The 20,506-nt window shown below is 36.1% G+C and overlaps 1 protein-coding gene across 7 annotated transcripts in view; it reads left to right on the forward strand.

Annotated features, from left to right (window-relative positions):
• Positions 1–20,506, forward strand: part of LOC136039152 (uncharacterized) — a 212,614-nt gene that overhangs the window by 87,618 nt on the left and 104,490 nt on the right. For all 7 annotated transcript variants that reach the window (XM_065722640.1, XM_065722642.1, XM_065722646.1 and 4 more), the window contains exon 7: positions 8,446–8,556. In XM_065722640.1, the coding sequence (XP_065578712.1) occupies positions 8,446–8,556 (111 nt within the window). The remainder of the gene's footprint in view (positions 1–8,445; positions 8,557–20,506) is intronic.

The following is a 20,506-nucleotide window of genomic DNA, read 5'->3' on the forward strand; positions in this document are numbered from 1 at the left end:
ACAGCCGTCCGTAGCTCACTAGCGGATCAAAGGGATGGGGGGTTGGGAACCCGCCCCCTAAGATTTTTTTCTGGCGCCCTCATTCTTTATTCTTTCTGTTTCATCACTTTTTAAACTAAATTTGTCAATTTGGTTAATTATTGTGTCCTTGTCGCATTAGCCCCCCCAAGATTTTGCTGATTGCGCCCTTGTCACATTGCCCCCCTCCAAGATTCTGCTCTAGATCCACACCTGCCCTAGCCAAATAGGGACTTTTATTTGAATTTAAAGTTGTTTAACTCTTTGAAAAGGATGAAAATGTCTTTGGTGCCAGTAGTAGTATAAATGGTACTTGTCTATTATATGGTACCCACTCGAGAAGTGAAGTTAGGTTAATCCTAATGAAATGTACAAAAATATTATGAAAATACAATACTTTACTGACAAAATTATGAAAACTACAACTAAGAATTATGGTAAAGGGGTCGCCCAGAACACATCACATTAAATATCTAACCTAACCCAACCAAAATACCATCTTTTTATATTAAATATTTAATAAAAATATACCTACAACTTAGAATTCAGCTGGGCCTAAACTAATTTTCTTCAAATACTGACAGGTGTAAACCAGTTATTGTCTGATCTGTGATTCTCGAGTGTATACCGTATAATACATAAGTACCGTATAAATTCCTATTCTACCCATGTTTAAGTCTCAAAGATCCTTTTCTTCTCAGTTTTATTTTACACACATACAGAAGACCTTTGTCACTCTGGGGTAGTAACTACCGAAATCCTGGAAATGCATACCGACGGTGAGCCTTGCGAAGCATTGCTAGTCTCATGAGTAGACATTCGCCTTAAGCCCACCTCCCTTCAAACAAATCACAAACATCAAAAACAAGGAGAATAATGGGGAATTATTTTCGTAAACAGTGGAAATCTAATTTGAATGAATATTTCGGCCCTATGTCCAGGGGCCGTTCTCAGCATTGCATAAATATATAAAAGAAAAAAAACTTGGGCCTACCACAACATACGAACAATAAAACTAAAACGATTTTTTTTAAATAGTCCCAGCATCCTTACTTCAGCGAAGTTCAACCAGGACTGATAAATGAAGTGAGATGCAACAAGGCAATTCATTGAAATGAAAGAATAATAGTTAAAAACACGTTTTTCGTGCTAATCTTGCTTTTTTGGCAGCTAACCTCAAAGGTCTATTTGTGACTGGTCCTGTGTTAATATGTACTGTTTTTTTTTTTAAATATTATATAAAACCGTTTTTAATTAAATTTGTGTATAGAGCGTTTAGTGAATATTCCCCCAAGTCCCTATTTAAGGATATATTGTAATTATTATCATCTCACTTTGTTTATCAGTCCTGGTTGAACTTCGCTGAAGTAAAGATGCTGGGACTGTTTAAAATTGTTTTAGTTTTATTGGTCGTATGTTGTTGTAAGTTTTTTCTTGTTTTATATATTTATGTCTTGTGGAGGACGGCCCTCGGACATGGGACCGACATATTCATTCAAGTTCGATTTCCACTCTTTACGAAAATAATTCCCTATTATTCTTCTTGTTTTTGATATTTGTGACGGAAAAGCAGTTTCCTCGTTATTTACTTCAAATAAATGTATGTGCACATAAGAAGATATCGAAATTTCTCCTATGCAGATGTAGCATCATTCGAATGGTCACCTACTCCCTGCCCTTGGCGTACATCTTGTTCCGACGAACTTAGCACATTTCCGCCATGAATACTTAACTTCGCCTGATGATTTTTGTAAGTAGGTAACTCCTTTACACTAACCATATAGCGATCCTGTTTGAAGTGATCAATACACACGGTTGCCATCCGGTCCGGTATTTTTTTTTTTTCAATAATGTAGTGATTTATTTGCTGATTTAGTGATTTTTTATTTAGGCAACATAAAAATAACTAGAAATTGTGATAAATTATTATGGATGGCAACCCTGTCAATATAATACAACCACTACTAGGTCTTGGTGAAAAAAAAAAAAAAAAAAAACACGACAAGTTTTCGCTGCTTGGCGATTGTAATCTTCCTAGATTATCAGTTGTCTTTATGGGTCTGCTTTTTATCTCTGCCCCTAAGTATCATAAATTGGTACAAAAGTTGCAATCAGTTTCGACGGTTTGTTATCTAAATCCCGTAGCTTAATGAGATTTTATGATTCTGTTTAAAATTGCATACATGCTTCCGAAACTGGAGCGAACAGAAATTGAGGAGTTGCTTATGACAGATTTTTTCCATATTTTTCACTATGTATTTATGATTTATAATAGGTTAAAAATCCTAATATTTGTTATCGTAGGCACCGCGGCAGCGCAATCGCGCTGCATATGTAAAGAGGGATCTCAGTATATGTCACTTGTGTGTTTATAAGGTGCTCCCGAAGAACATGTTTTATCATGCGCTTGTTGCGTGATATCTGTTGAAAAATCCCATATCCACAGTGGCGAGGATGATATTTCGGTGAAAATTTCAAATGCAATGTACATTCAAGTTCATGCAACTCACCACTGTTCATTGGATTATCTCCCGATCTCTACCCAAGTGTCTATTGAGTGTCAACGCTAATAATAAAAATTACAATTTAGTTGAGCATGAAATTAGAAGAGAAGATTTTTATAAAATTATGAATAACCCGGTAGGTAATGAGCCTAATAAAAATTTATGCAGACAATTTTGAAAGATTATTGCATTTTTCAGCGAGGATGGAACTGTCTGGTGGAAACTTGACGAGGGAGGGGGTGTGCTTTACATTTGATGAATTTTTCACGGATGATTTTTCCTTGGGGGAGGGGGATTTTCCCTTGAGGGTGACCCAGATTTATCTGTATTATCTGGAAAACGGAAAAAATTTAACAAAAAACAACTTTTCTTAACTGAAAGTAAGGAGCAACACTAAAGCTCGAAACGAACAGAAATTATTCCGTGTGTGACGGCTTGCCCCCTACTCAATGCATTACCCTTTACGCTAAAGTTTGACTGTTTGTCCCAATTTTTTAATAGTGGCTACTGAAACAAAGGGACCGTTTAATTAGAACAGGAAGCTTTTTTAAAAGTACTAACAGTCTTAGCGTAAAGAAAAGATATTGAGGAGGAGAGACAACCCCTCATATACGGAATAATTTCTATTCGGTTTGAGTTTTAATGTTCCTTTGTTGCTTTTTTGTTTTGAGTTTTGAGATAGCCATTTGTTCAAAAAATGGAGTAGAACTTTTAAATATGCTGCATTAGATGGTTGTCTTAAAGTTTTGAACGGATGGTCCTTAGGGAGAAAATGGAGTTGGAAGGGCACTCGGTGCACTCAAAACTTTTTGGTCACTAAAACACGGAACTAGAACTTTTGTTTTCCGTTCGAAAGTGCTCCTTTCTGATCTTATAGGACAAATGGGTCGATACGACCAACCCTGAAAAAGACCCCACAAAAAACAAACAAACAAAAAAAAAACATAAAAAATCCGTGGTCTTTCTTCTGCAAAAAAAAAAAAATCCTCGTTTTTATAGATAGAAGCTCGAAACCTTCACAGTAGAGTTCGCTTACATACTGACTTTGATGGCGTTATTTTTTTTGGATCGCCTTTTTTTCTGGGGGGTCCCCTTTTTTGAAAATCAGGCAAATTTTCTCAGACTCGTACCTTTCGATGGGCAACATTAAACTTAATGAACTTTATATCCTTGGAATCAACTTAAAAAGCCAGTTCTTTAAATGTATATATTGTTATCAAAATCCAGTTTTTTAAAGTTTCGGTTACTATTCAGCTGGGTCGCTCAAAGCGCAAATTATTTTCTGGTCTTTAGAAGATATGGGGGTTGTCAGCCCAAATCATCTTTTGTACCTGATTTTTTTAGGGCAGCTCGGTTATTTCTTGTAATTTCTGTTCGTTCTGGGTTTCATTTATTTATTGATGGTGATTTGTGGTGGTGTAACGTTTGGAAAATTATTTGACTTTATGTCCACTCTTTTTTGGTTTATTACAGCTTTATACTTTTCATTGAGAAAACTTCTTTTGTTGAATTTTTTTAAATAATAAAAATTTAAGACAAGCATAAATAAAGTCTTATATGCGAATTTAAACGGAGACTGATTAACGACTAATAAGTTTATCTTTTATTTATTTATTTTTTTGTACAAAAGATAAGCTATATCATAACACGTCTCAGAACGCTTTTTTAAAATATGTGTTTCTGATGACGGATAAATTTTTATTCGCGCTTATTTTCTTTTCAAACGCCTCGGCCTTTTATCATATACACCCTGAAATTGGGATTAGATCTTTCAACCTCTGTACTTGCATGGAATGTTAATGATCGGGGGCGAATTAATCCATACATTTTGAATTTGCGACACCATTAAAAACGAAATTAAATTATGAAATGTATTTTTTAAACGAAATCAATGAGCGACATTAAAATTTGAAACGACGATAATTATTCTGTGTTTTTTTCGGTTATATATATATATATATATATATATATATATATATATATATATATATATATATATATATATATATATATATATATATATATATATATATATATATATAAATCAAAAAGCGACATTAAAATTGGAAACGACGATAAATACATCCATGTTTGAGTCCTTTTGATTTTAATTTTTTTGAATTTTGGTCTTTTATTGAATTTTATTTAATTTTCTGTTTTTTTTTTATTGGTTTTGTTGTACTTTCAGCGCTTGTTTTTTCCTTGAAATCATATGATTTTGTTCGTGCTGAAGAAGGGAGGCGGTTGTTCTCTCGAAATATTCGATTTCTGTGTTTTCTTGCAGTATTTTCATTTGGCCTTTAAAACCCCATTTTGATCGTTTTCTTTCTTTATGTCACTCATCTTGGCCCGTCTCAGGAAGTTCGGGGTTAGTAAGGAGTATGGTTAGGTAAAATAAAATTATAGGAGCTTAGGTGCGCACAGTCCAGATCTTTAGGGTGGAGTCCGAAAATTCTTTAATGGGAGGGGATCCTGCACTTGAAAAGAGCGTTTCTATTCAGCAGGGCGCCTGGGGCAAACACATCTATGAACGCTCCTCCTCCATCCCAGTCTTTTCTTTCTTTACACCCTCCCAAGAAGTTCCAATTTCCCTTAACTCTTTCCTTACGGATTTACTAGTTTTTTTGCTGTTTTTCCCTAGGGATGGATGTTTCTTAGCTGTATGTCTAGAGAACTACCCCTGTTGTATTCTGTGAAAATATGCCAGTGAACGTTTTGATGGAGAAGCGGCACCTATCCGGGGGCGTTTTTGGGTGGAAGGGGTGGGAATTTACCTCCCTATAATTTGGAGAAAAAATATTATATAGCCCATGCCCCTTGCCTGTCACGATGTAGACCCCTCTTGGCCCCCCAATAAAAATGATGGAGCTACACCCCTGCGCCTATATACTGCATGTTCCAGGTCCATTATTGCTTCATATTATGTTAGTCATTTTGTTATTTCGCCGTTGCTACTCCTAATAATTATATAAGATATTTTCATACTTCTAAGATAATTCCTGAAAAGTATTTGCTAATCTGTTCTCAAAGAGGGGGTCAGCAGGGGAATGTGTGTTGAATCCCACTTCGATCCTTCTGATCTGCATTACTCTGCTGAGTTGCTCTCCCTTTTAGAATAGTTTAGAAAACTGAAATGTTTCCAATAGTAAAAACATGAAATATTATTTTCATCTTTCCTTGACAGTGTTTTTTTGGTTTTGATCTTGAAGGGGAGTCGGTGGGGTAAAGACTCGTTCAACCCTCTGCTCCCTTGTTGTTTTTCCAGATAAAAACAAATTCTCTTAACTTAGACTGCATATCACTTTGAGAGAAAAAAAAACGAAACCTGAAAGATATGAAGACATTAAAATTCTACAGCTAATATTTTGTATCATCAGATTATCTGTTCAGGAAAATTATTCTACGCCTTTGGTCGAGAGAGACAATAATTATCTACTACGCATTTCTCAAATTGCGTCATTTCCTGAAGGCCTATTGTCGGGTAACGGGAAGTTAGAATGATGAATTGCTTTTAATTGGATCTGTTCCCCCTTGTTTTTATGATGTATGCAACAAAAGCTTTTTAGAAACAGCAGATTCTTATTTACACTATTAGAATAAGTGGGAAAAATTATTTTCCTATTTGTAATTTTCGGTGGGGACAGATTAGTTGCAGAACATGAAAAAAATGGGTACTTAAGTATTATTTCGACCACACTCAAGAGGTTTGATCCGTTTAAAACCGGTTTTTCTATGTGCACTAACAGATAAAGAGCTTAGCCTAAGTGAACTGAGGCTATAAACTACTATGCAAGTGTATTTTAATTATATATTTAATGTAGAGTCGGTTAGGCATTTAATACAAAGCGTTATGGGCGGCCTGTTTTCGATGATTTTGCTAATAAAGTATTATATTTTCATAATATTTATGTATATTTCATTGTTATTAACCTAACTTCACTTCTTGAGTGTGGTCGTGATAAGACGTAAGTACCAAAACTGTAATTTTTTGTATGATTTTCAGTTATTTAGACTATACTTCTGACAACCCATCGCTTGAGACCGACGCAACTGTAAAAGCCCCTCCTATTGACTTTTCAGTTTCAATGTTTACCCCCTCCCTTGCAGTTTCAACCAAAGAGTATATTTAAATTATAAGAGCGGAAACTGGTGCTAGTTTCGAAAACATCAATAGTCCCATCTAGCATTTGATATTTCTTGACGTTTTTTTGGTGGGGTAATAATGCAACATTAATGAAATGCTCGACCCACATTATAGTCACATCTGTCGGTAAAAAGAGCTAAGTTTTACGAATAACATGGGTTTTTTCTTGATTTTTAGAGCCACAGTTGTATGTCAGATTAGAAAAATTTACAAGGAAATTAAAATTACAAGAACTTGCTTTAAAGAGTTTGTACTAAAACTAATTTGATTCCAATTAGGGGCGGGTCTAGAGCAAAATCTTGGTGGGCCCAAATGTGACAAAGGTGCCAGTAATTGACCAAATTGACAAATTTATTCTAAAAAAAGAGTGAAAAAAGAAAAACTGTGAAAGAGGGCCCCAGAAAAAATATTGGGGGGCCAGGGTCTCCACCGGCCCCCTGGATCCTCCAGTGCTTCCAACTTTTCTCTGCTAATACTACGTTCGCTTATCTTTTGTCACATTTTTGTTACAGATAGAAACATTGCTGTTCCAAGTTTCCATTTTTGTAGTAATAAGTTTTTGATCTCAGTTTCTGAAAATAATACAATTTCGATGTTTCCAAAAAAATGCCAAGAAACGCCAAACGTTAGATAGCATTGTTTATTTTTGAACAATCGCACCATTTTCCACTCTTATAAGTTACCAATAGCATGGGTGTACCAGGGGAGAGGCTAGGGGGCAGCTGCCCCCTAGACCTTCAAATTTACACTAGATATGGCTGAAAAAGCAGATGGTTGAAAAAGTAGATGTTTGAATAAGCAGTTGGGGGGGGGGGGGGTAAAGCATATCATATATTAAATACGCAACCTAAGCAAAACTATTCTAACGTATCCAAAATACCAACTAAATACTTAAATTAAATATAGCTACAATGTATTTTCCAATCGAGCCGAAGTACTCGATCGAAATTCTCGAGCGTTCCTCGTATAATACAAAAGTACCGATTATTTATTTGAAATTTCTGCGTCCGGGGCAAGTGCTCCATTTATTCCTTTTCAAACTGCATCTATCCACCAGGTTCGTTTCATGGCTCTGCTGTGGGGAGTGTATGCAAAACTGTCTAACTCGGCTGAAACTGAATATGCCAAACCCAAGGCCGTATCTAGGGGGAGGGTAGAGGGTTTTGACCCCCTCCCCCTGAAATGTTTGTCTGAGTCGTAAAAACGAAAAAATAAGGTACTTGTGTATTATTCAGAACACACTCAATAAGAACGATGCAGTTACATTGTAATGAAATATTTTATATATAGAGGTGGCTAGGTTAGGTTAAGGTTTTTGATATAATGCATCCCCTCCCTAATGTGCCCAAACTTTTGATAAAGCTAATGAAATAAAACAAAATATGATGAAAATATAATACTTTATTAGGAAAATTGTAAAATTACAGCTTAGAATTGTGTACTAACCTAACCTAACAAATTCAAGTAGAATTCTTGAGTGTGTTCTGAATTGAATCAATTGAATAATGAACAAGTAACCAAAAATTTAATTAAAATGTACCTGCATCGTAGTTTATTTCACGAAAGAACTTAACTTCACTTATTGAGTGTGTTCTGAATAATACACAAGTAACAAAAATGAATATAAACAAATTTCGTCAGGAAGTTTTTATATCCCCCTCCCCCGAAAAATCCTATTGTAAACCTCCTCCCTCCTCGAAGAATAGTCTTGGATACGACCCTGACCAAACCGTTTATACTTCCCTCTGCAGCTTTTTAAATGAATTGTATAATTTCCAGATACAAATGAGCCGTCAACTGCTTGGTCTACACAAGCATGTACAGGAGTTGATCAACAAGTCGGAATAAGCAAACAGTCAGTTTGGGTGGGAACGGCTGCTACATTTTCAGGTGAGTCATAATGCTGTGAAGGTTTTATGCTGGTAGTCAGACAGAAAATTAGTTTCTGTGTAGGTATTAGATCATTGTCGCTGTAATTGGCAAGTTGCATGAAGTTGTAATAAAAACTATGAACTAATGGGTTCATGCTATAAGTTGTTACCCAGAGGCGTCACCATGTAAAAAGCGTGTGGGGGAGAAGGAGTGTCAGAACAAAATTTTACCGACTGGCTGAAGCTGAAGTTGAGATTTTGGTGAAGTTGTGGTAAATCCTAGTAAATTTGGTAAAATTGTGACACTTCCTGCTGAATTTTAGCACAAACTCCATTCCTTTCTTACGTTTGCTGAATAGACTGGAGGATTAGGCCACCCCTCTCTCTCCTATGAGGACATTTTTTCTGATTGTTATTAAATTGGATAGGGTTTCTGTTTCTTTTGTAACCGTTGTCATTAAATATAGAACACCACCATTTAACAGCGAAATGTAGACCAATTAACAATGAAGTATTGTTTTTAACCATGAAACCTGGACGCAACTCAGATAGCTTTGTTCCTGACGCTAATATAGATTTGGCCTATTTGTACCAACTGTGGGAGTATAATTCATCTGGCTAGCAAATTGGCAACTGGTACAGAATTCGTAGATGAAACAAAATTACATAACTAAAATTTTAGGCTAAATAGGATTTTGAGCGCAATATGGGTGTTGGCAAAACCAATTCAGCTGAAAATCCACGGTAAAGGGCATTAATTCAGCTTGAATTCGCCACTTAAGCCAAGGTGAAGTGACTTGTATGGATGACAATGATGCATTACACCAAAGTAGTGCATTACACCTCAGTCTTACATTAAATTATAATGGTAATGGCTAAATTATAATGGTTAATCATAATGAAATATACCAAAATCTGATGAAAATATATTTACTTTATTAACAAAACCTTGAAAACTACAACAGAGAATTATGGACACCAGGCCACCCAGGACACATAGTATTAAATAACTAATCTAACCACCTTTATATATTAAATATTTGGTTAAAATATACCTGCATCTCCCTCAGGGTTAGCTGATTATTTCTGAGTGGACATAGAAAGCCGGTTCCATCAGACAGTTTGTGGTAACGAACTTTAAGTAAGGACCAACCCGGCTCCATAGTAATTAGAACTCTAAAGAACGGAATTTTGATACCAATAGATGCATCAAAAGAATCGAATTTTTATGCTGACTTTAAATATGTATGTTTCATCTAGTTTAGTCTTGCCCATCAAAAGTTACGAGCCTGAGAAAATTTGCCTTATTTTCGAGAAAAGGGAGAATACCCTCCAAAAGCCATAGAATCTTAATGACACATCAAAATCACACTATCAGATTTCACGTATCAGAGAACCGTACTGTAGAGATTTCAAGCTCCTAGTGACGAAATTGCTCTTTCTAAGTGTCAAAAAAATTGAAAGGCAACTAGGCCCCCTCCCACGCTCATTTTTCTCAAAGTCACCTAATCAAAATTTTGAGATAGCTATTTTGTTCAGCATAATCAAAATATCTAATAACTATGTCTCTAAGGACGACTTAATCCCCAACAGTCCCCGAGGGAAGGGCTGCAAGTTATTAATTTTGCCCATTGTTTACATTTAGTATCGGTTATTAGGAAGCTTACAGATGCTTTCAGGGGGGATTTTTTCTGGTAGGGGGATTGGGAAGTGGGGTTACGTGGGAGGACCCTTCCAAGGAGGACTTTTTCATGGGGGAAGAGAATTTTCCATGAAGGGGGTGCCGGTTTTCCCTGCATTATTTAAGAAACAATCAGAAATTAAATTAAAAAAAAAACAACTTTTTTCAACTGAAAGTAAGGAGTAACATTAAAACTTGAAACGAATAGAAATTAATGTGTTTATGAGGGGGTTTGCTCCCTCGTCAATACCGCGCCCTTTACGCTTGAGTTTGACTTTTGTTCCAATTCTTTAAAATGACTCCTGAATCACGAAGGCCTTTTAATTGGAATAAATAGCTCTTTTGAAAGTACTAAAAATACTTTAGCATAAAGAGCGAGGTACTGACGAGGGGACGAATCCCCTAATATGCGTAATAATTTCTGTTCGTTTTAAGTCTTAAATGTTTCTCTTTAGTTTCAGTTGAAAAAATGTTTTTTTATTTATTTAATCACAGATCAAGAACAAAATGTGGTCGCTGTAATACGTAAGTTCCAAATCATATATGTATTTACCCTTTTTACCTACTCAGTAGTGGATTCAGTCAAACTTGCAGACTGTAAGACTCCCCCCCCCCCCGTCTCATGCAGTTTTCAATGTCACCTGCCTTTAGTTTTTTCCATCTAAACTCTCCGAAGGTCCTTACATATTTGTCATCATTTAACAGTAAGCAAGTATTCTAGGCTTATTCATAGGCTTACTTAAGTTCAGGCCATAGGAATTTTTCTAGGGGGAGAGCTCGTAAAAATAAACGGGAAAAGGTTTATTTTTATGACTAGGGAGGATGATAAACAACTAGAATAGGAGCCGTTTATAGGCTACTCAGTTTGCCGTCGATAATATTAATATATGATTTCAAAGCTTTAAAATGTTATTTATCTTATCAGCATGGCTTTGTTTGTATTTACACGAATTACTTTCCAAACTTTTGAAGAACACAATAAATAATGGAGAAAAAACGACGTTGAAACCCGAGCGATTAAAAAGACGATAAAAAAAAAAAAAAATATCCGGGTTGAAATGTCAAAAGTGAGATTGTTTAATCAGTTGTATTAAACAATCTTTGACTTTTAAAGCTTTATTTATGTTATCAGTATAGAATCTGTGAAGTTTATGAGATCTTTTTTCTTTATTATGAATTTAAGAAACCCAGTTTACGAGGAAAAAAACAAACAAACGAAGAAGTACAAATACCCAGATGGTTGTTTTATATTTTCATCATGTTTTTGTATATTTCATTAATGATTAACCTGACTTCACTTCTCAAGTGTGTTCTGAATAATACGTAAGTATCACCCGCACCTCTGAGCAGGTACGTACACGGCGGTAGAGACATTTGGGCCTGTGCCTCCTCCCTGTTAGAAATTTCCAGATTTTTGGCAACTATGTTTCACATAATGCCTCTTTATATTTTTCACATAATGTCTCTTCTTTATATTTTGACAAATCCGCCATTTTCTCCTTTCCATTATTTACCCCCTCTCCCAGAAAAAAATTCTAGGCCTATATGGCAAGAATTCATTTTAGGAAGCTCAAAGGCTCTGAGCCCTTAGAAAAAAAATCCGAAATGTATGAAAATTTGAGAAATTGTAAGATTTGTTTTTTTGGGGGGGAGGTAAAGATTCCCTCGCTCTGCTTACGTAGACTACCTGCACCTAAGGGATGCTGGAGAATACCGAACCTTTATCTCTTCCTGAAAATAAACACGTTTTTGTGATTGTAACAGGTAAGGTCGTACATGACCAGTGGCGTCAATTGAGTGGGGACAGGGGCACTTTTTTGCCCCCCCTCTATATTTTGAAGAATACCTTTTCGTATTTTCATTGAAAAACTTAAAAAAAAGACAAAATTACTGGTCTATCTTTGGAAAAAAAAAAATACATTTGCCACCCTCCCCATCTAATTTTCTTAAAATGGCACCAATGTGTCAGACGCTTTCCAAATCCTGAGATAACTACTAAAAATTATTTGTAAAGTTGTTCTCAAAAGGTAGATAATCATGTGCCAGTATATGCGAGAATGTCTGTTCAGTCACACTTTCGATCTTCTGATCTATATTGCTTTACTAATCAAGCCTTTGAGCTTGACTGGGCTTATAGCCTAGCAAACGTGTTCTGACCATTGTCTCAAAAATATTAGATTTGACCTTTAGGCGGCACAGCAACGTTTTGACAATTGCAATTTGTGGTCACTAGGCTCTATGGCAGTGATTCCTAACGTGAGGCGAAGGCGCCAACGGTGGGGTATGACAATACTTTGGTGGGTCATGAGTGGGACGTGCAACCTTCGACTGACTATACTTTAGAACCTTCATTTTTGAAAAAAAAATTATGCGAATGACGTCACATTCATATGCATTTAAAGAGTAAAAAAATGCATGATAGTATTGCAATGATGTCATACATTGTACAAAAAATGTCAATATTTTTTATTAGTATAAAATTTGCCTAAAGGACGATTCAAAAAACGATACCAAGTTAATGGCGTAATAAGCTTCCTCCAGGTAAATACACGTACAATTTCGAATAACAAAATTTATATATCACGAGGGGGGCATCAGGATTTTAGAAATACCTCGGTGGGGCATGGCCCAAAATTGGTTGGTAACCACTGCTTTATGGAGAACATGGTAAATGTAGACAAATAAAATAACGAAAAATATTGTATGAATATTTGCGTAAATTTTGACTGAATTGAAATAATGTTAAGAACGAAGCCTACAATTTCACTTGGCAAGCTTTATCTCAGCTTTCACTTCAACTATTTTCTGGCAAGCGAATTGAGGATTCGAATTGAACATTATTTCTCTTACTTGTCAAAATATAATCACGCTTTGAACACAATATCCTTTCACAAAAGCTTGTGATGATTTTTTTCTTACTGCGAACATGGTTACCATAGGCAGTATATTTGTAACATTTGTGGTACATTTTTTCTCTCCCCATTATAAAAACTTACCTACATATCCAAAATAGTACTTTTTAAGATTTCCTTCAAATTTAGTTTTAAAGATTTTTTTTTCCATTCATGTAGTGCTCCCTATGTCAGTTTAACCACACATACCGTCAATTTTTGACAACTGTGCCTTTTCGTCTTGTAGTAGTATCTTGCCGGTAAGATAGTGGATTTCAATAAGTGAAGGCATTGCAGGCTCAGTGTTGTCAATTCACGGAAATGGAGGCGGAGGGACAAAAAAAAATGTATTTTTCAGAATCTAGGGTATGTAATTTTTTTTTAACGAAAATACAAAAATGCCATTTCAATGGACGTACCAATTTGATTTCTCAATCTAAGGGTGGTAAAAATATGTGTGCTGGGGGCAAGTGCCCCCCCCCGATTCCTAACCCAATTGACGTTATTGTTCTGGCTGCGAATTTCATTTTATAACTAATGGACGCAAAAATAACATAATATTTGAATAATGAAGATTTTTTTCATAATATTTTCTTCAAGTTTAAAAAATTGCCTAAAACTGATTTCTGCCCGATAAACTAATTTAGTCAGGGTATCGAAGCCCCTAATTTGACATAAAATAACATTTCAGCGAGGTCTTAAAGAATTGTTTGCACAATGATTATTAACATTGCACGAAATTTTTTTCTAGAGACTTAAGGTTTATTCCTGAACTCAAATATCAGTAAAGAAATATTAAACACTTATTATTACTTTCAACCGAAATTGGCAGATAACAACAAATTTAAACTTCTAGAGTATTTGTAATGCGTCAAAGAAGCTAGTATTGTAGTTCATTTTACATTTGTAGCAGTAAAAATTGATTGTAGCGATACAATAGATTTGTAGCAGTGCTGATGTGTTTTATCTATCCTTTGAGCGAAAACAATAACAAACAATTAACCACCATTAATGATAATTTGGTTCTGGAAATCACGAATAGCCATGGTAAAGTTTTGTCATTTTTAGGAAATATTTTGGAAAAGAAAATTAGCTTATCTAGAACTGGAGTTCTGGGAATTAAAGCTTACTTGAGCTGGAAACTTAGATTCAAATGTATAGGTTTTCCTGGATTTTAGACAGGGCCGTATCCAAGGGGGTCGGCTCACGCAATTGGAACCCCACCAAAATATTTCTCAGAATCGTTAGTTGGTCGTGAAATTGCCGTTAAAAACTTCTTGATTGAGGTCGTTAGATAAATTCCATGGAAGATAAACCTCTCCGCCTTCATTTTTTATCCTCCCCCCACAGCAAAAATCCTGTACGCGGCCCTGATTTTAGAATTTTTTTTAAAATTCTTCTAGAGGAGGGCATGTCTATGCGGGGGTCTATTGGGAAGGACTACAGTATAAGCCCCTATGGTCAAATGTATTCTAGCCCACTTGCAAAAACTGGTATGGTAGTTAGTACGTGATGGTATGGTAGTAAAAACGTGAATTAGCATGAGAGGGTTGACTCTAGTTCAGCATTGTGGAGTGACATGCTTGAGAGGAAAATTTTCAAGTAAGTCAACCCGTAGTCAACCTGCGTGTGTTCCCCAGCGAGAACCTCCAACAGGTACGACTCTAGTTCGGCATTTGTGAAGGGACACGCATGCACGGAGAGGTGTAGCATAAATGGGAGACAGTAACAACGACAATCAAAGGGGTAAAATTAACCTTGACTGGGCTGCCCACATAATTGAACAATGTATCTTGGCTCTTTTCTACAATTGGCCATGACTTTGACTTTTCCCACAACTATTCCCTTTTTTTAAATTCAAAAATCAAAAAAAATTAACCGAAGACAAATACTTAAAATTGAGTTTTGATGGTCAACCATTTTTTTTGAAGCAAATAATCGAGAAAAAAGCTTAAAAAAAAGAAAAAAAGGAACATAGTGCCAAAATGCGTCATGAACTGCGTCATGAACATGAAATGCGTCATCATAATCCACAAGACTAATAGATAATCGTCACAGAGCGCGCAAAGATAAGTGGAACCTGAAAACCAGCTGGGTGCAGTTTAAATTACGATAGAGCTGATGCGAAATTCAACGAAGGACATTTGTATATTTCAAGTAAGGAAAGGAGTATGACTTAAGAGCACAATTAATCAAAGTAAGTCAGCAAAAAAAACACATTATAAAATACCATTAGTCACAATCAACATTGCAAATGCTACGCTGGATCCGAAATAAGGCATCATATCAACATGAAACATTTTATATTCAGTTTTTTCCAAAACTTTTTCGCAGTATCCATATTTCCAAGAAAAATGAAATTTTTACGAAGTTGTTTTTCCCTAATACTTTCTTTCATTTGAAAATATACTGAAAAGACCTTTAAAGATTGCTCTGATATCGTGTTTAGCTTAATGCTTCACACCTTTAAGATACTACTGTGGTTGGCCTACGGTCCTGGCCAGCCACACAAAGGTCTTTTCATGGCACTTGATACTTACCAAGTGACATAGCGATCGCAAATTCTGTCGGTCTGTCTGTCGGTCCCGGTTTTGCTAGTTTAGGCACTTCCAGATAAACTGGGACAATGAAATTTGGCACACGTATCAGGGACCAGACCAGATTAAATTGTAAATAGTCATCTCCCCGATTCGACCAACGGGGGGGGGGAGTGGGGGACGGTTAATTCGGAAAAATAAGAAAAAATGAGGTATTTTTAACTTACGAACGGGTGATTGGATATTAATGAAATTTGATATTTAGAAGGATATCGTGTCTCAGAGCTCTTATTTTAAAATCCGACCGGGTCCGTTAGCATTGGGGGAGGTGGAGGAGGAAACCTAAAATCTTGGAAAACGCTTAGAGTGGAGGGATCGGGTAAAAATAAGCACAACGTTAGATACGTGATTTACATAATCGGAACGGATCTGCTCTCTTTGGGGGAGTTAATTCTGAAAAATTAGAAAAAAATGTGGTATTTGTAATTTACGAAGGAGTAATCGGATCTCAATGAAATTCCATATTTAGAAGGACCTCGTAACTCAGATCTCTTATTCTAATCCAGACCGTATCCAGGGTCATTGGGGGGAGTTGGGGGGACGAAATCTTGTAAAACGCTTAGAGTGGAGAGATGAGGATGAAACTTGGTAGGAAGGATAAGGACAAGTCCCAGATACGTGGTTGACATAACCGGACCGAATCTGCTCTCTTTGGAGGAGTTGGAGGGGGTGTTAGTTAGGAAAAATAAAAAAAATGAGGTATTTTTAATTTAAGAACAAGTGACCGGGTCTTAATGAAGTTTGATATTTAGAAAGAACTCATGTCTCAGAGCTCTTAATTTGAATCCCGATCAGATCTGGTGACATTGGGGGAGGGAAGTTGGAAGGGGAAATCGGAAATCTTGTAAAATGCTTAGAGTGGAGAGATCGGGATGAAACTTGGTGGGTAGAATAAGCAAATGTTGTAGATACCGTGATTGACTTAACCGGACTGGATCGGCTCTCTTTAGGGGAGCTAGTGGGGTCCAGTGCTTTGGCGAGTTAGGTGCTTCTGGACGCGCTAGGACGATGAAAATTGGTTGCCGTGTCAGGGACCTGCACAAATTGACTTGATAAAGTCGTTTTCCCCTATTCGACCATGTGAGGGGATGAAGGGAGAGGAAAAATTAGAGAAAATGAGATATGTTTAACTTATGGGTGTGTGATCGGATCTTAATGAATTTTGATACTTAGAAGGACCTCGTGTCTCAGAGCTCTTACTTTAAATCCCGACCGGCATTAAGCCTCAGATTTTCCTTTTAAATGAATCTCTTGATTCTTAGAATTTTGCTAGAGCTTATGCCATATGAGCTCTTGGCTCTTCCGACCTCGTCACAAGTGCCATGTGAGCTCTTAGCTCTTGTTAAAAGCTACTAATATCATCGTTCAAGACAAATATTAGGTTGTCATCCTTTCCGTATCTGATGCAGCGACTCTGGAAACTAGTGTCTATTATATGAGCTAACATGCCATGCGAAAAGTAATTGTCGAATTGATCACGTTGGTGGAGTATGATCAGGTAACTGATGGTGTCCCTTACTATAAAAAAGCACCGTTATGGTAATTAATAAACGTTGTCATTTTTCCAGAGCTACGCATTTATGGCCTTTGAACGTTTGGACTTGTTGAAAATTGTGGTTATAGGTACAGATGACTTTACTATAGGCACGTCATCTATTATTCAGGGTCTGAACTCACTAATTAGCCACCCATATGGAATCTAGGGGTAGTATTTGAGCCTTGACGAAACACTATTTTAGGTGTAAAGAAGAGAAGACTCTGTGATATCGTTCTTGGCACCTAAGGGCAATATGTTAAAATAAACATAAATTATTCTGTAAATGAGGGCACTAGAGGGCAACTAGCCGCTCTCTCATGAACCTTTTTTTCCCAAGACATACGATCAACATTCTGAGATAGGCATTTGATTCAGCACAGTTGAAAGGTTCGATAACTATGCCTTCGGGGATGCTCCCATAGTTCCTGGGAAAGGGGCTGTAGGGTAACTCAATTTGCCCGTGGTTGACATATTGTATTTTTATTGGGAAATAGGTGAATTTTTTTTGGGGGTGGGGGGAGATTCGCCATGGGGAGAACTTTTGTCGAGAGAAAAGTTTCCAGGAGCATTTTCTAAGGAAAATTTTGCTTGGGGGGGTGTCTCCTGTCAAGATTTGAAAAATGGTCCGAAACTAAATAAAAAAAAGTTTTTCAGCTGAAAGTAAGGATCAATATTAATGCTCAAAGTAAACAGGAATTACTCCGTGTGTGAGGGGGGCTCTTTTCGTTAAAGCTTGACTTTTTGTCACGATTCTTTAAGAATGACTGCTCAAACGAAAGGGCCATTGAATTTGAACGAGAAGAACTTTATCGTAAAGAGCAGGGATAAGCTAGCGGCTTTAGTTATGGCCTCGGGTGACTGTGCTCTATCGGACTTTTGAGAGGGAAGAGCTACGTTTTTAACATCAGTGCCTGCAAGAACTGGCTATTGTAACTTAATTAAATTTGGTAGGAATTAGTGTCTAGGAGCTTTTTTGCGCCTTTTAGAGTTTGAATCTGATCCAATAAATATTGTCGCTTGGGTTACTTCGTAATTTTGATCATCGGGTTACAAATTTTGCAATGCTTCATGGGGCATTGGCACCAGAAGTCCTGATCAGGCTGCAGCAGTTCTAAGCAATATAGCGTCAGCTAGTATTTATTTTTATCAAAATTATTTTTAGTAACATATTGTTTTTTTGAAGAATATGGGCTTATTTGAAATTACATTTACAGTTATGAAAATTGCTACTTCTTAGTTTATTTATTTAAAGAAATGCGTAGTATCTGCTATACCTTACGTCAAAATTATTCATGGCTTTTATAAGGAATACCAAGTCAAGAACCGCAACTATCGAGGCTTATAAAATTATTTACACATTTTGAAATTAAAATTAGAATTTAGAATTAAAGACTCAAAATTAAATAATCTTTGTTTCTTGTGCATACGGTGTCTTCACTGTATAGTATTGTGTGTATGCAAGAAATAAAGTGTAGTAGTTAAGGCAGGACGGACTCTCAAGGAATCACCCTATACCTCCCAAGTTAAACATTTGGAGTTTACCTGGCGTTCCTGAATTAGTGATTTCGGCGGTTTTTATTTTAACAAATATAAAAAAAATCTGATGAATATTTTGATCTAATCAAATCTTAAAGCCGACAATTTTTTTTTAATAGCGAAATAATTATAAATCCTGTTTCGGGTTTGCATTCTAGATTGCTACACTTGACACTGTTATTGTGGGGTATAAAAAAAAGAGCAACAAATATTCTATTCAACAATCAGAAACCTATTTCTGTAATATATACTTGCTCAGGCAAACTCCAAATGTTTAACATGGGAGGTATAGGAAGATTCCTTGAGAGTCCGTCCTGCCTTAAATGTATTTTACTTTTCAAATTTCTTATATAATAAAAATCTATAACTTTTACTTATAGTACATACCCAGTTCAGGGAGCGGATGGAAGTAACTTCAAAATGTGAAACAAGCTTGGATCAAATACTATTTCTTTGAAATATAAATTGAAAAAGATTTGCTTTTGTAATCGAAAATTCAGATGATCACATATGAGCAGGCATCTACGAATGAATTTTCTTTAATAGGTGATAATATACGAATATGTCGCTGATTAAAGGCGATGATATATGAATTTAAGGTACTTGTTAAATTCAGCGATCACACTCAAGAAGTGAAGTCAGATTAATCCCATGAAATATTTGTCCGGCATGTAAAAACGTAAAAAAATGCATATAACCAGGTTTTTGATGCGTTTTTGAAGTCTTTGTACCCTCCCTCTGAACAAAAATTATTTTGTAACCCCTCTCCCCTCGGAAAACAGTTCTGGATGCGGCCCTGGATGAAAATATTATACTATATTAACGAAATTATGGAAACTACAACAGAGAATTATGGAAAGTAGGCCACCCAGAACGCATTATATTAAATACCAACTAGATTATATAAGATATTGTTCCAAGTTTTCATCCGTCACGATGTCTACGATTGAAAAGGATAAAGTTCAACTGGCTGCAAAGCCAATTTAGTCCCTTCTTTCGATATTATTTTGTAGTTGTTGTTTTTTCAAAGCTGAGGAATATCCTTTGGTCATGTGATAGCTGATTGCGTTCTTGTTTGAACATACCATTTTAAAAACTTCGATAGGCTGACAACTTCATCATTTAACCGATAGTGAAGAAACAAGCACAAACGAGAATGTGTAACAATGAGATAGTTTCGTAATAATTAATAGAATATCATCTATGGTATTTTGATCCTGAAAAGTTAGGGATAGCTTTATAATACCAACTAGAGTATATAAGATATTGTTCCGAGTTTTCATCGGTCACGATGTCTACGATTGAAAAGGATGAAGCTCAACTGGCTGCAAAGTCAATTAAGTCCCTTCTTTCGTTACTATTTTGTTGTATTTTTTTCAACGCTGAGGAATAGCCTTTTATCATGTGATTACTGACCGATAGCGAAGAAATAAAACCAAAGTGTTGCTCTCGCAACACTGTAGTCGGCGAAGCCGGACAAAGGTTGCCGCAACACTTTACGTTGCCCGGGTAACGTAGGTCTAGGTAAGTTTTGTTTTATTTCATTGGTATTAACCAAACTTCACTTCTCGAGTGTTTCTCATATAATGCTAAAGTACCCTTTTTTACTTGTAAATTTCTGTCATGCCCGACCTAAACCGACAAATGAGAATGTTTTTGGATAAACTTTGTTAGATCATTCCACATGACAAATGTACGTCGAACAAAGCTCCGTTTGATGCATAGAT

This window comes from Artemia franciscana, chromosome 19 (assembly GCF_032884065.1).
Source record: "Artemia franciscana chromosome 19, ASM3288406v1, whole genome shotgun sequence".
Classification (NCBI taxonomy): domain Eukaryota; kingdom Metazoa; phylum Arthropoda; class Branchiopoda; order Anostraca; family Artemiidae; genus Artemia; species Artemia franciscana.